This window comes from Ooceraea biroi, chromosome 4, assembly GCF_003672135.1.
Source record: "Ooceraea biroi isolate clonal line C1 chromosome 4, Obir_v5.4, whole genome shotgun sequence".
In the NCBI taxonomy this organism is placed as follows: domain Eukaryota; kingdom Metazoa; phylum Arthropoda; class Insecta; order Hymenoptera; family Formicidae; genus Ooceraea; species Ooceraea biroi.
Window position 1 is genome coordinate 11668322 of NC_039509.1, and position 16471 is coordinate 11684792.

The following is a 16471-nucleotide window of genomic DNA, read 5'->3' on the forward strand; positions in this document are numbered from 1 at the left end:
ATGAGATAGCCACGGCATTTTCTAACTTTCCCCTAAAGACGAGTATCGCCCATAAATATCGTTAGATCGCGAGAGCAAAAACATTGTCGCGAGAAAGGCGTGGGAAGAAAATTTCAGACAATGAGAATACAATGAATAGGTTTGCTTGCAATATTGCCGCGGTATTGCGACGAGCAAATTGCACGCATGAGTGAATAACAGACGTGTATATAAATAGATAATAAGTGAAAGAGTATTCACACAATGGGAACGATTTACAATCATAAAATTCTGATACTTCGTTCGGACATTTGAATCCCTCATTTTATATATGATTCCTCATTTATCACTCACCGAAAGAGCCGCAATCTAGAATCGACTGCCACACTGTACTACCAAGATCTGAAACATAAATCGCAAATTCTAATTATGGAATAACATACTGTAATGTAATACTATTGATTTCACGTGTTCTATATTTATCCACAACATTGTCTCTCTACAATCAATAAATTAAATATATAATTCTTTATATATATATACAATTGCTTACCTTACAGTTGCATCGTCGTCGCCCGACGTCCCTCGGACCTGCTCCTCCTCTCAGTGGTCCATCGGCGGTCGCTCTTTTATGAAATACACTCGCGAAAATACGGCACTCCCGACGCGGCACTTGTTTACGAAAATACATTAATTCGCACGATAAAATACGGCAATCTTGACACGGCGCTCACTCGCGAAGACGATATATGGTTATTTTGCGCGGAAAGATGTAGCACTCCCGACACGATACCCGCTTGCAAAGACGCCGTTAAACGTCCGACGAAATATGGCACTCTCGAGAGGACACTCATTAGCGAAGACACGGTTAATTACGATCGCGCGACACTTGAGACATACACCACACTCTTTCCTCTCCATCGAGATGATCGAAGACCGTCGGTTAATGCGTCACTGCCACTGGAAACATAAATATAAAATAAAATAGTATTAGTTCTCTCTCCATTATTGCTATAATTCAAAGAGACACGTATAAATAATACTTATAAATAAATAAATATTTTACATATAGTTCTTACGAGTCGTTATTTCATCCTGAATTAATTAACAGCGCGCACTCTAATAATCGCTAAATATGATCTTTAAAAGCTTGACTACTTTCGCCTTTATATACTATTATTACTTTTAAAAGCGAATGCTTCTTTATTCAACACGTCGGTGAAACCGTTCGGATCAACTCCTTAACAAAAGAAATGTACGGATAACAATGTATCGTTATGCGCATATATTAGCCGACATTTTGTGAAAGTGTCGTGTAAAACATATTTTAAACACGCTAACGGCTTTCTATGTCAACGGTGTGTCGCCAATAATAAGAGAGGCGATTAATCCCGGATAACGGATCCTCTGCTATTTCCCGGGAAATTTTCGTTATTTGCAAAAATGAATCGTATCGGGGAAAACAAGATTTCTCTCTCAATTGATTTCTCACAGATTTATGAAGGAACTCTGATTACATTTACGTGATAAATTGAATAAGGTTCAATCGATCGGAAATATGTATATATCCCGCACGTTGAAACACGGGGAGCGCTATTAGGTATTTCTTGCTTTTCCATGTATCTCACATGCGCCCTACGAACGTCCTTCCGCGCCATCGTTCATGCGACGCGTGTCCTGGAAACAATAGAAACTCACATCGTGCACGATCATACACGTTGGAAGTTTGTTCCGTGTAGTTCTCGGCCGAGCGTGCATTAATACGCGAAAAGCCGGCTGCTGGGTCGCCGCGTTGCGACGAGGAAGTGACGACCGAGTATCGTGCGTGAAAAGAAGAATTTCCGTGTTTTCCACGAGACGTACGCGGCCTGTTTAAAAATGGAGATAACGCGCGACACGGAGCCGGACTTCTCGAATGCGAGGACGCTGCACTTCCGCGAGCTGATAGACAGGAAGGACGAGGACATCGAATCGATGCGCGATAGTATCTTCTACCCCGTTTACAGAGTAACCACCGTTAAAGAGTGAGATATCATTTGGTTGATCGGAAAGATCGGAAAAGTGTCCTTTGCAGAACTGCTCCGAAAAGTCATTCGCGAAACTCGACAAGCTTTTGTCAGATTGATCATTAAACCTTCAATAAAATCGTGACATATTTGTGAGATGGAGTGTAGGAAGCGTAAAACAGTCTGTTCTCGGCATGCATTTACTTTTTTTTATTTGAAGAAAAAGTTAATTTAAAGTAGGATAGTATACAGAATCTTATTTTTCGAAAGATGTTGAACAATCAAGATCTTTAAGATTGACAGACTGATATTCTTGATTTTAATTTTTGATAGTTGCTTTTTTGCGTTTGATTAGGTTACGTAAAAATGCAAAAATAATTGAAAGATTAATGACGATTCAACCATAAAAACATTTCTCAATTACAATTAAGTTGTAAGAAGCATTTCGCAGAAATCTACTATTAATCATATTAAATCCGCGGAAAATCGGCACAATGAAATTGCTCAAAGATTAATAACTGCAAATGAGGACTACATTTTTCATTGTGTCAGTCGTCATTTAACATTCTTCGCGAAAGGAATTAATAAAGTTTATGCTTCGCGTCACCAATACTTAAAACATTACGTCGGCGACTAATTAACGTAATATTGTAAATTACATCTACATTCGGTGCTTACCGATGAAAAAAGAATGCAATAATAATTTAACCAAGTTTTAACAAACTATTATACTTCCAAACATCGAGTGTCGACGTCAATCATTCAGTTTGACAACTCGATTACCAAGGATGATTCGTTACTGGTAAAGGTTACACGAAAATGCCTTTCATTAACTGGATCCCAGTGAAATATCGATTATTAATTAATAACAGTATCGCTGTGTGTAAACTGTATGTGAATTCTATTAACAGATCTATATTTAAGTGACTCTCAACTAATACTTATCGAAGCATCGAAATTAACTATTTAGAACAAATTATGTGTCCCTCGAAACCATGCAAGTTTGGTCTGACACATTTTTTTCTATCGCCAATAACAGCCGAGATATTCAGGTGGCCTGTTTTAGGTGCCTCACTCTGTATATCAGACTTACCTATTAATTAACATTTATTATTAGTGAACGTCTTAGGGGGGGAAGAAGATTCATGGCTCTTTGAACACACATAAAAATACAACAATAACTTTCATTATGAGGAATAAATTGTCGAGTGCATCCTAAAGTCAATCGACGAGACGTCTAGATTTTAAGAAAGGGCTTTTATGGACCCGATGGACCTGATAAGCCTGACGCAGCGAGTCTGGATGGTACCATCGTGTATTTGCCTGTGGTCAAGCGTAAAATGCCTCTCTTTCTCTCTTTTTAGACGTAGTTATCGAACCTTTTACGGAGTCCTGACTCCAATTTATCTCATTAACATCGCCGCGAGCATTTTCACATAACGGTGCACGAACTAGCGCCGGACAACCCCAGCAGAGAGGACTTCATCACGCAGACTATTTACAGTAGAAGCTATATATCGTTGATTGGATTTACCAACTGTATTCAGAAATTCTAGGCATTCTTGCTCGTCTCTAAAATTTAAAACTGAAATTTTTAATGTATTTTTTCATTTTTGAAAAGCATGAGTCTGAATATTTGTCAGGAATAAATGCATATAAATAACTATAAAGTAGATTTAAAAATTTACATTTGTATGCGGCATATTGATTATATCTCTCGTGCTTCATTTATATGCCACACAAGTTTTTCACGTCTCGATTTGTAATTCAGGAGGAATGTGATTCTATCATATTAGTGTAGAATTCTGAGAAGTTCTACACGGAGAACCATTCAATCACAGACCCTAGAACTATCTTCATCTAAATTCAGACAGGCAGATACCACTTAAGATCGATGGATCAATCGATCCTGTCTCACAAACAAATGATTTCTTTGCGATCTTATCGTATCTTCGTTTTAAACATAATATTACGCTTGGCTATCAACAATCACTAATTCCAAATTCTTCTACTTCAAGTACTGATTTATTGTAAAGATCCATTTTTATAATCTACTACAAAAATATAAACAAAGTAAAAATAATAAAAGAAGAAATAAAGTTAGTAAAATAAAATATCTATGAAAATAAAAATAAATTTGCGACAACATGAAAGTATGGCATCGAATTCACCTTTGTGAAATAGAATAAAATAGTTGTTAACAAGTTCTTGTGACATGACACGTTAAAAATTTTAACTTAAAATGGGCTCTGTAAGTCCGATTTTGGTAGAGTGCCGATGAATATTCATGAAGTGACTTTGCCAGTTAAATCCTGCCGATGTTCACGGACGCTATGATTATATGGCTCCAGCGCAAATTACGATTTACGTAAGCAGCCATGGATCGATGATAATGAAGTTCTCTTTGCCAAAATGTGACTTTATGCGGAACAAAAAAAAGAATCAGATGGTCAAGATTGCAGATATTTTAAAAAGTATTACCTAGCTTTGCTATTTAAGATTCATACTTAGACCGATATTCAAGTAAACATCGACGATACCATCAAGAAGCACATTTTATATTCTGTTTTAGCTGATGGAAAATCATTCTCTCATGAATTTGCTCAATATAAAAGAAAAAAATAAGATAATTAATATAATTAATAATTAATGTAATTCTCATTGTGGACAAAGAATGTGTATATTAACGCGTATTACGGATACATTACACAGTTAATAATTTTATTATAATGATAACGAACGGCGGTACTATATTATTATAATAATTTGAAGGGAACGAGATGACGTTGCGGGTTACACATGACGCGAAACTACTTTCACCAACCGTTAATCGGCGGCTTTTTGCTACCGTTCAACCGATTAAATAAAGCAGTCTAGAAAGTTAACAGAATCAACTGTGCACGCGAAATTGCCGTAATTTTAGAGAAATAATTGATTTTCATGCTTTTACCCATCATTTTTCTTTTCGAATCTTTCTTTGTCTAACAAATCAATGTTAATACATGTAATACATCTTTTATTGAATTGTGACATTGTTAAATTGTGTGACAGTGCATATTCTTACTTTTATTTATCGCATGATTTGATATTTGCTCCATTTAAAATTACTGCAGTATTAATTCTAAAGCGAGATAAAAGCACGAGTCAGGACTCTCTTCTGCCATAATAAAGTATTTCCTTGATGTAGTCAGCAAGCCTTACGCTGAAAAACGAGGTTTGGATAGTCGAAAACTGTCACATCCCGGAAGCAAGGATAGCTCTAACTTTGTTGCGCAACGGTGTTCGTGATTATCATGCGTTATGTGATTTATCTTTGTGGAGATGTGAAGAAAGATTCATCCAGCATTCCCTGTAATTCTCAAGTCCGAGATGAACGGGCAGCAATGGAATTTTAAGAGAAATAAGTATAAAAGTGAAGCCTGATTATAAAACATACGTTTGATAACACAATCGAAGAATAATAAATAGGAAAAATAGTTTATGCACGTCTTTACGAGTGAACTTCGATCGATGTCAAATGTTTCCATACGGATTCCTGTACTTAATCGTGCGAGAATTGTGCGTTACTAATTATTGCGGATTCTATTAATCTTTCATCTACCGTGGGACACCAATAAATCGTAGCGGATCGATACGCTGTTATCGTAATAGTTAACGGTCATAAGATGTGGTTTCAATCACAGAGAGGAATACTTATGGGCGGTCTTCGATAGAACGGCTGTTGCACGTTAGCTGAGCCTAACGGGATAATGCCGATAAACGTTTGTCGATCACCATGCTGTGGTGGCGTGCCACTCCTACTCCACTGCAGCTCAGTATGAGATCGTGCATCTTTCTTGTATGTATCCTTTCTACTTTGCATCCTGCCTATGTAAATGACCTGATCCCATTTAATGTATATTAGGTCAAATCTTTCGGACTAGATGCGTATCGTGTGAATGTATTAAAGAGAGAGCTTCGAGAAATATAGAGATGTCAATCTTTATTTGGAATTCATGATATATTACTAGCCTTTATTCTTTTTTTTAAGTTCTAAAAACTGGTATTACTATTTTTGATATAAAACTGAAAAAAAGAACCTATTGGAAATTTTAAGCAAAGCATTTATGGTTTTTACGATTATACGTGATAAGAAAATACTTCATTTACGTAAAATATTTATCTTAAAATCAACTATCATAATTCGTATAACAGGCTGTTATTAAAATTTACAAATTACCGTAACCATAAAAAACTTTATTATCGCACATTTCGCGTATGAATCGATGAATATCTAAGTTTCCGTTCGTAATCATCGACATCTCTGCGTTCGTATTAGTAACTATTTCTAATCCGTTATTACGTGACATGCCCAATCGCATTATGGCGAAGATAAAGTGCGTGATTTAAGCATCCAATTTTACAACTGTTAGTTATTTATGACTTTGTGTACCGGTTTATGATCAGGGAATAAGCATAGGTTGTATAAGAGTTCACGAATGTCGATAAAACTCATCCATTACATCCCGTATAATCGCGATACTCACATTCCAGTAACTCACGATTGACAGTAATTTCCCGCAATTACCGTATCTATCAGCTGGCATGCACCGATCATCGTGATATGAGCCATGATGACATTATCACCGAGTTTCTTTAATGCAGTATGCAGCCGGCACACGATCGTGATGTCAGAAATTGATCCAAATCACGCCATATGTGTGATAAATCGGTGAAATTGATCTCTGGCAATATTTAATCACACTAAATAAAAATTTTCAGATAATTACTGTCTTTAATCGACAAATTATCTTATAAATGATCTTCACATGCAATAAAAAGATAGATCTCAATAAACCATAACACGATGCTGTTAGATAAACATTTTAGAAAACATGTTACAGACGACACAATAACCAGTATTTTCTTATCAAATTATGCATCGTGATCTGTAATAAATCGATTATGTTCTTAATCGATCTTAATCCGAAAGGCTTATGACATTATTATTAAAATTACAAAAGGTATTTATTGTTCGACAATTCTGGCAAGTGTAATTAAATCGTTAGTCGATTTAAGACCGTTGTGAGATTAGTTGCGTATTGACGTGCTCTGGGAGGTTTATTCCGGTTATTCTCAACCAAGAATAACTGGTTATGTACGGATTTATTTATATTTGCACTTGAGAAGGGCCCGAATTGGGGTCGAAACGTCGTGCTTTTGTATTACACTTGCCAGAATTGTCGAACAATAAATACCTTTTGTAATTAAAGTTATCTGGCGGAATTATTATTATTGATATTATTATTAAAATTCGATTCGATTGTAGAACAGCTCTCGCATGAATCGGCACGCAAAATGTAAATATGTTATTTCAGTTCTAGGTTTCTCCGAGAGTTCACACCGACACGGGCGGAGTCAAGTGCACTTTTTCTTTTTTCTTTCTTTTCTACAATCGTTTTAATCGGTTATCGTTAACGAACTAGTTCGTGCCGTCGCCGTTGGCACGAAATAACGTGGAACATTGACCGGCTGACTCTGTTTCAGTAGCCGAGATCACTACTCGCGATGCGCGATCGGCGAATGTCGATTATATTAGCAGAAGCGGTCATTAACGGCTTCCTGATATCGTTTGATAACGACGACGACGAGATCCCGCCGCAATATTTGCATATTAGTTACGGTGGCACCGGGTACACCGGCACCGGATTGCCTTGGGAGCCACAAAACAAATCGAGAATCGTGAATCTACTCGTCGGCAACCGCCCGGAGAGTGTCCATCTTATAATCGAAATGGCTATAACTGTATTCCAAGTGTCACCCGGTATTTTCATGTTTGATTGCGTGACGGTGTGTCCACTAAGTAATTGCCAGTTGATTATGCACGACCGGCAATGTGAGAAACCGTGTACACCATGGGCATAAAGGCCTCACGATTATCCTCGTGCATGGTGTATCGTATCGCTGTATCGAGTCCGCCATGGAAATGGATAGACTCGTTATTGGATTTGTATACCGTTTCCCTATCTCTACACCCCGTAATCGCAATCGAGATTATAGGTTCCGAATGTGCAATCACGCTTAGCACGTTGATGGCATTCATTCGGTTCAATCGATGAGAAATGTTTGAAAATAATGTGTAATAATTGTACTTTACATTCGCTTTTTTCTTCTTTTTATAATAGCTTTTTTATGTGCAAAAGTCATGGTGGTTAACTAATAGTGACATTTTTTCTAAACTTTTTAATAACGACTCATCTGATTTCAGGAGTATGTTACGCATGCATACCCAGTTTTTCATGTATTATCACAATCATGTTTAATTTAATTAATGTTTATTTAATTAATGCGTGCGTAATAATGTTCTTTGAACGATCGGTGTTCTATATCGAAACATATCGATCTTTTTAGTGTCACACTAACGGTATCTCGTATCTTCTTTTTATCTGGACCGCTACCATATTCGCGAATAAAAAACTGTATTTTTATTCAAAAACATTATACACACAGGATGTGAAATTAAGAAATTTACATTCAAATTAAATGTAAGGCAAAAGATTTATAATCTTAGCAATCACTGCAAATTATACAATTGCAAATTAATGTTAACAGTGGAGATCAATATTAACAGAAGTCCTCAAGAATTAATTAACTATTAATTAATTTTTTTACCAAGGTCGGATTCTTTCTGATTATGTTAATATAAAAGAATATCTAATTTTCACAATAACTCTAATTTTATCGTAATATATTATATATGTTCGACGTAAAAGCAGAAAAAAAGTATAAACCCATCTTGAATGAATCGTGTCTATAGTATACAATAAAACTTGCAGCAACATGTAGGACGGATGTCCCGTGTCTACGGGCATTGATGCAGCGTGATCTACTAACTTTTTCCTTTGAATCCCCCGCCATTGTACGAGACGTCAACTGATAATCAATAAGTTTCTTTAATTAATATCGACACACTTCCACAGTGCAGTTCACTGACTTGATTCCAGTTCGACTTTCGCCTCGCGGGCGTTTCTTTGCGAGAGGTTTGTCGAAGCAAGCAATCTCATTCAGCTCGACAGTGACGACGACGATGTCCAAACAGGGATGACTGTCGTAACAGCTCTCGGTTGGTTCAATTTATTATTATCTGCAGCAGCTGTACGTTCCGAGCGCCTTATATAAAACTAATCGATCAGCTGATCTGCCAATTGATGGAAACAATCGCGGGATGGAAACGTCGTGTTGGGGCGATTCAAACTGTGCCAAATGCACGAGATATTTTTGATATTTTCATACAACTGATTTTAACATCGATGCAATTAAGTAAAGTCCAATAACCAGTTTGTTTGAAGAACAATGCAAGTTAAGCCGAGTTTTAATTAACCCGGAGAAGAAATGTCTGTTTTATGACCAGCTAGTGTCGGGCCGAGTCACCTGTTTTGTTCAAGCAAAGTACACGTATTGGTCGTAATCAAAAGAGACAGAGAAAAATCTAGCAACTGTGACAAACTGTGACAAATTACAGAGGTATTTACTGCCGGCCGTAAAAGTGCTCACGAGGTTTCTGCGATACCCGTAACCTGATTAGCATTCGTCCTTGGTCATTGCCCTTAATAAAACTTACACATAGCTCTATCCGTACGGAAACTTTTGCGGAGGAATGAAAGAAGGTGAAGGATGAACAGATCATCCACCGCGATCGTGCGTATCGATTGTTTCACTTTCATAGCACGGTATTGACGCTTATATAAAAGCGTATTTTAAATGTTCAATCGAATATGCAATATGAAGCTAAAGACGCATAAATTGCATTATTGTATAATTCTATGACAGTTATTTACCATATATCCATTTTCGCATAATAGGAAATGAGATATTCAAACCTGCGAAATGAGTTATCCGATGATTTAATGTTAAAAATATAGCGATCTTACGCTTTGTATCTTGCAATCAATTAACAGAATTCTCACGATAATTACAATAACCAGATTACAACATAATCAAGGTAATCAAGTAGTCAAGTTAGATGAATATAAGAAAATATGATATCCGGAATCCTCCTGACGAATCGAAGTAATAAAAATCGATCATAAAAATCATGTATCTTTTTTCATTCTCTCTTTACTTTTTATGTTTTCTTTTTAAATATATCATAAATAATTATCCGATAGAATTAATCACTATATCGATAAAACTCGTTATCGTAATTAAAATGTTAATTACTTCCTATTAATTAATTCCTATCTTCAATTGTGCAAGATGAGAGATTGTGCTAATTCACTAAAGTTATCCTTCGATTTATAAAGCCGTAAGTCGATCATTGCATCAGCAATTGTACATGCGTCTTACGTAAGTTCGAGCTTTGCTAACTGAATTTTAGTCATAAAACAGGATTCCGTCCTTGTTCAAAACGCACCATTGAAGAGTTCCGAGGTTGCTTCTGTAACGGCGAAGCTTACTATTCGCACATAATACCTTTAAGGGATGCAGCGAGTCAAGTTTTCGAAACTCATGCACTGCTATTATTCGCAAACTCATTCACTGATCATAAATCTCTAATAACAAACAAGATCGTTTTTCTTTTAAATCTGCGGTATAATAAAGACTCATATTTAATTTTATTGTATATATCAATCTTAAATTATAAAATTAAAATCTTTTAAAAAACTAAATATATATAAATCTTAAATTATCGAATTAAAATCTTTTAAAAAACTATATTAACGAAAATATTTTAAATTGTTTTGATACCTAATTCCAAAATTTTGATTATTGGAAAGAATGAAAAAACAGATCAAATATTATAGTTAATCTCTGATACTTTTACGAATTTTATTTTAAAGCAAATATAATACAATTGAGGAAATGGTACAGGACTCGTGGAATACTTGAAATAGACGGCATCATTAACAATTTCTGCAATAACGTGTTGCAAGAAATATACAATCGACTATGATTATGCGTTTACCGTAACAGAATTCTCAAAATTATCTCTTTATGAACCGGACATGCGTCAGCTTCGCCGTAATGTTTCTTTGACTAAATCGGCAAATCAAAATCATCAAGCACAGTAATGAGGAAGTATCTCCTTGCTATTCAAATCGGCGCACTAATTCAGTAATACTACATACTTAGAAGTTAAGCTCAGAATTTAAGATTGGAGCTTTACAGATAGCTCCGCGACTTCTCGCCCAATCGATTTTATTTTTTTATTAATACCTATATTAAAATTGTGACACGCAAATAACTGAATGAATTGAATAAATTGATAATTCAAAATAAGGTAAGACAGTCATTAAAAAATAATTATCCGCAAAATACAAAAACAAAATGAAAAGAAAAAGAGAAGAAGAACTTAAATAAATTTCCTTCCAAGAAAAGTTTTTAATCTACATAAGCTGATTTCCCTCAAGATATTTCATAGTGTTCACCAGGAAAGTTTCTTCAAAGCCATCCCACGGTACTAAAATCTCAAGAATACAAATTCGAAGAATGTTACGTTTCTCTCGTCCAAGATCATATTCTACTCTTCGTGTATTTATATTTCCACAGTTTTCTTTATCTTTTAACGATACGAAACAATAGAGACGTTTTGCCACCGAATCTTCAGATTTTCGCGGCAGTTTGCTCGGGCGCTCGGGGGAAATGTGCCCGCGACGCCAACTCGTGAGGGACAGAAAGAGAGAGAGTGAGAAAGAGAGAGGGAGGGTAAGAGAGAGGGCGTGGGAGGGAGGGAGAGGACGTTTAAATACGAGCAGAAGCGCGCGCGCTACTCCAGTCTGGCGTTAACAGTCCAAACCGATTCGTATGCGGATCTCGTGGAGGAAGGTTGCAACTTCCCTCCACGATTCTTCCTTTTTCTCACAGATCTCCTTCGAAAAATCGAACAAAAAACCGCGAAAGGAAAAGAAAATCGCGAAATCGAAGAGATCATCTCGAGCCACGGAAAGCTTCCGGTTGACGTGCCGGAAACCGCACAGGTCTTCCGATTGAATTTTCCAGAGCAGAAGTGGCGGCAACGACGCGAACGGGACGAAAGTGTTGAAAGTGGTAATGTGCTAGTGAGAGCAGTCGGGGAAGACAACCAGCAAGACACAGAAACTCTAATCTAGTCGCTATGACCAACAGCATGAAGCAAACGGTTATCAAGTGAGTTGCCGTATACGGTATATTATTTGCCGGAAACGATAATACTACTTCTTGTGTCGGCGGAACCTCACGGAGTGCGGAAGGATTTCTCTCAAACCATTTCTTTCATCCCGAATGCAACTGTCCGTGTTTTACTGATAAATGCAATGACGTTTTTACGATACGATTACCGCACTCAGATGCAATGATATCGTGATAATGACGTTATTAAACAAATCGAATCAACAACACTGTTTTCGTTCAGAATTATCCATGCAAGAAGATGGTAAAACGAGCGGGGAAGGAAGATATTGCTGCGCGGTTGTGCGATCGTTTAATTGCAAACCGTGCAATTTATGTTGGCGACTTGTAACGCAACTCCAACTTTGTTTCTCCATTTAGTTTCGAAAGAGATAAGAAAATAAAGAGATTACCGGTGTTAATTATGCATTGAGTTAGTAAGGACACCGATTGAAAAAAACTTTCTATAAAACATATTCGATGAATAGAACTATATATGTTTATGATTGAAATGCAAATTATATACGTGAAGATCTTTGAAACTAATTTCTAGTCGACTTTTATTTATCAAAGAGCAGTAAATTAAAGCGCCAATATATTTCATTATACGCAATTTTTTAATTTAGTGACGTTAAACTTTGAGATGCAAGTAGCAAAATCTTGTTTTTTGCATTATTTCAGATGAATGTTATTGAATTCGAGACCGGCTTTCTACGGATGTCTTTTCAACTTTTACCTATAAATGGGAAACTTTTACATTTACATGGGAAGGACACGTGTCTGGCAATTGCAAACTGCTGACGCGCCATCCATACCGGAAGACCTTTAGCGTTCTCTTTCCCTTTTGCCACCGTGTATTAGCAAAGTTCTACTTTTACCATGGGCTACGTGCTCGCTGACTTATGCAACGTTATTAAAACCTGGTCGTTCGGTGAAACCCGAGATTGAGATGAGATCAATCGCGAGCATCTCATAAGAGATGAAAGCGTTCTCGAATCCAATAACGATTCATGATTATTATGCGCGTTATCAATCACAAATTGATGTGTCAAAGATTATAAAAATTTCGGCGTTTCATAATGCGCTACGCATGCTAAACAAGAAATAATCAAATATCCAGTACCAATTATCGAAATTACTTGAACGCGTACTTGCTACAGACATTAATGTAAGATCGTTTCACGGAAAATATGGACCAGTCGATACTTGTATAAGTAAAGAATAGAATGTCTTAAATTGATTTAATATTATTACAATTTAATGCATCACTATCAAGCTTTCTTTTCTGTTTATCGAACTCACATAAATCGTGACTTGTTGTGAATCGTGGTCGTCGAATCTAGGACTGTTAGAACGTTTATCGTCTACCGCGGCGAATCGCGATATCGACATGTATGAGCGAGTCTATTTAATCTACTACGGTCCAGCCGTGCAAAAGAAAAAGCAGGACGCTTTAGCGTAACGAGAAATCTCGCGATTTCAATGCACGCAGGGGCAGTCGGTGATAAACGTGCCAGGCGTTGATGTTATATCGAGGGCCGGTCGGCCATTGCAACGTGCAACCACAAAAAGAGCGGCAGGGCCGCTTTAAAAAAGGCCTCATTCCCCAAAGGAACATTCGTGCTTTAACGGGTTCTTCTAATAAATATTCATGTAATTATGCGTTACGTCATCTCGCAATGTCCTTGAACTTTTCTTTGCTTAAGGAATGTATCGCGTGTGTTTGTGAAATATTTTTCCATCTTAGCAACCTGCCTCGTTCTCGAATGAGAGACTTGACAAAATTAAAACCGTCGCTATATTCCGGCTTGCATCTCTATGTAATAACTTACGATGATAATTTATAATGTGCGCTCATGAGCGCTCTTTAACGGTCTTTAGTATTCTATGTAATCAGCTGGTTACGAGAGTGACGAGTACATTGTCATTGTCACATAATCTCAATGTCAATCCAAGGTACAGCATTACTGATAAGAAGTAAAAGATATATAGATATTTATAATATATACTTATAATATAGATACTTAGAATCATAAAATCATAGTAATTATGTATAAAAAAAAAGCAGAAAAATATAGGAACATTAGAGGAATAGCTTTATCAAGACTAATGCAAGAGAATTTTTAAACATAAGATGTTTAATAAATTAAGAAGTATAGCAATGATATAAATAAAGGAAGATTTATATGGATTTTCCATAAAGAGTAGAATTCTTTCTATACGGAAATTATTTAGTATGCTGGCGGATATGAGGGAGCCATGAGTCGTCTAGTACAAAACGTGCAGAGCAAACTTATCTCGAACTCGTGCGCTTGTTCGAGGTGAAAGTATCTTGCAAGGTAGGCCGAACGTTTGTTGGAATCGTTATGGTGCAAGTTTCATGGTGCAAGTTTACAAATGCTTGTCTCGGTGTTACAACAATCGCGAAGCAACATGCACGGTGCAAAATTCGCGTGACGTATGGTATTAGGCGATATGCAAGATAAATTAACTTTGCAAATGCGGCGGATCTTCCTATTCGCACGTGCCATGCGGCGATAAACAGCAAAACCGATTTCTAAACAATTCTCGCAAATACTCATGCAACCTTGTATCACTTCGGTTTAATTGCATAATTACGATCTCGTTTATTCTCCAGCGATCTGCTCTGCACGATCGAACAATAATAACCCTGGAATTTATTATGCAAATATCACTCGACGAAAAACGTAAGATGATAGCAAGCAATTATCAAAGTGAATAAATACGTAGCATTGACTAGTACCACGATATCTCGTTACTGTGATCGGGAGGACACTTGCTAATTAGAATGCGTTAAGATACACTTCTCTCTGTTGTATTCACAAACATTTGTTATTATGCCTGCGCTAACTATCCCTTGGTGGAAAAAGAAACGGTATGCTTGCTACGTATTCGTTATACAACGCGTTGCTGACGGAAGAGAAAGGGAAAATCTGATATGCCTATCATTTTGTTGCAGGTAGTTATCATGAAATACTAAACAATTGTAACTTTTCTACGTTATTGTACGTATCATCATGTACACAGATAGATTTATCATGAAATGTTGACAAATCCATTTAGCGATCCATCAGTTTCCATGAATAGCTTTTGACTAAAATACATAAATTTTTATTGAACTTGTACAAATATAAGTTAGGATTTTATATTACTATTTGACCAATTATGATAAAATCGTGATTTTATGAAAGTACTATAGTACTAATTGTTTTAATCTCTCTACATCTTCTAATAATAAATATAATACATTGTTCTATTTTACGATGTTAAAATCTTAAGATCCTTTTATTAGGAAGATTGTATTAGGAAGATTATATTTAAATGACTATATATTCATTGATAAAATATATAATGAACTTTTATATATTGCCAATATACTTCATCGTACGTTAAAAAATTAAATACTAAAAAAATACGATTCAAATAAATACCTGATCTTGAATGAATTTCAAGTGACAGAGAAAGACATAAACAAGGGGTTAAAGAGATATGGGTACCGCGAGAAGCAATGATCCCGAAATTGGTGTTCTATCAAGCCGTTATTTTTACTTATCGCTCGTTACGTATTATCTATGTGATAAAGTAAGGAGTGCGTAGATTAGAAAAAGAATCGTCGCCATAGGTTTGAGATAAATTCTTCAGGTTTTTATCTGCTTTTCTCTCAGCAACCTCCGTAATGATAAGTGAATATATTTACATTTCTTTGGCCTCTCTATATATCCACGAAATGAAAGTTTTAATAAAAAAATTGGAATCTCGCTTCACATGTGTGTGTATGTGTGTGTATTGTGCGGATATTATAAAATTTCGAACAACTGTTCTTTGATTGAATGTATACTGTTCTTACAAAAAATCGATTATTGCAAAAAAGTAATTATGCATTATTATATAATAGATTCTTTCTTTATGTAACCATTTTAACTAATTCATTTTAAGTGATAACGTTGACATTTCTCTTGCAAAAGTCGCGAAATGATTTGCATAAGGCTCGCTGATTCAGCGACATTTTCACATAACCCAGAATCATAAATATCATATACATGAAAGAATTACATAACACATAATTTATAAAATAATTGATAAGTACTTGCATACTGTATCTCTTTCGAAATAATTTTGCACGAAGCAGAAGAACATTGTTGCAAAATGGTTCTTGAACCAAAATATGTTTTCATTTAATATTAGTATATTGAATAATGTTGCATTGTAGCAACGTTTTTATTTTCTCTGTAAAATTATCTGAAAAGAAATTAAGCGAATATTTTCTTTATCCATGCACTGTATGCAATCATTAAAACATGAATATATGTACATATTATAAAATTTTGATAATGGTTTAA

General features: G+C 35.9%; 1 protein-coding gene across 3 annotated transcripts in view; it reads left to right on the plus strand.

Moving 5' to 3' along the window:
• Positions 1-1717: 1717 nt before the first annotated feature.
• The window catches only part of LOC105284357 (neprilysin-2), a 30085-nt gene continuing 15331 nt past the window's right edge, over positions 1718-16471 (plus strand). For 2 of the 3 annotated variants that reach the window (XM_011347766.3, XM_011347767.3), the window contains exon 1: positions 1718-2003. In XM_011347766.3, coding sequence (XP_011346068.1) covers positions 1858-2003 — 146 coding nt within the window. In that variant the 5' untranslated portion in view covers positions 1718-1857. Of the gene's footprint in view, positions 2004-11742; positions 12111-16471 lie in introns of those variants that run through there. The other variant, XM_011347768.3, reaches the window with a different exon arrangement.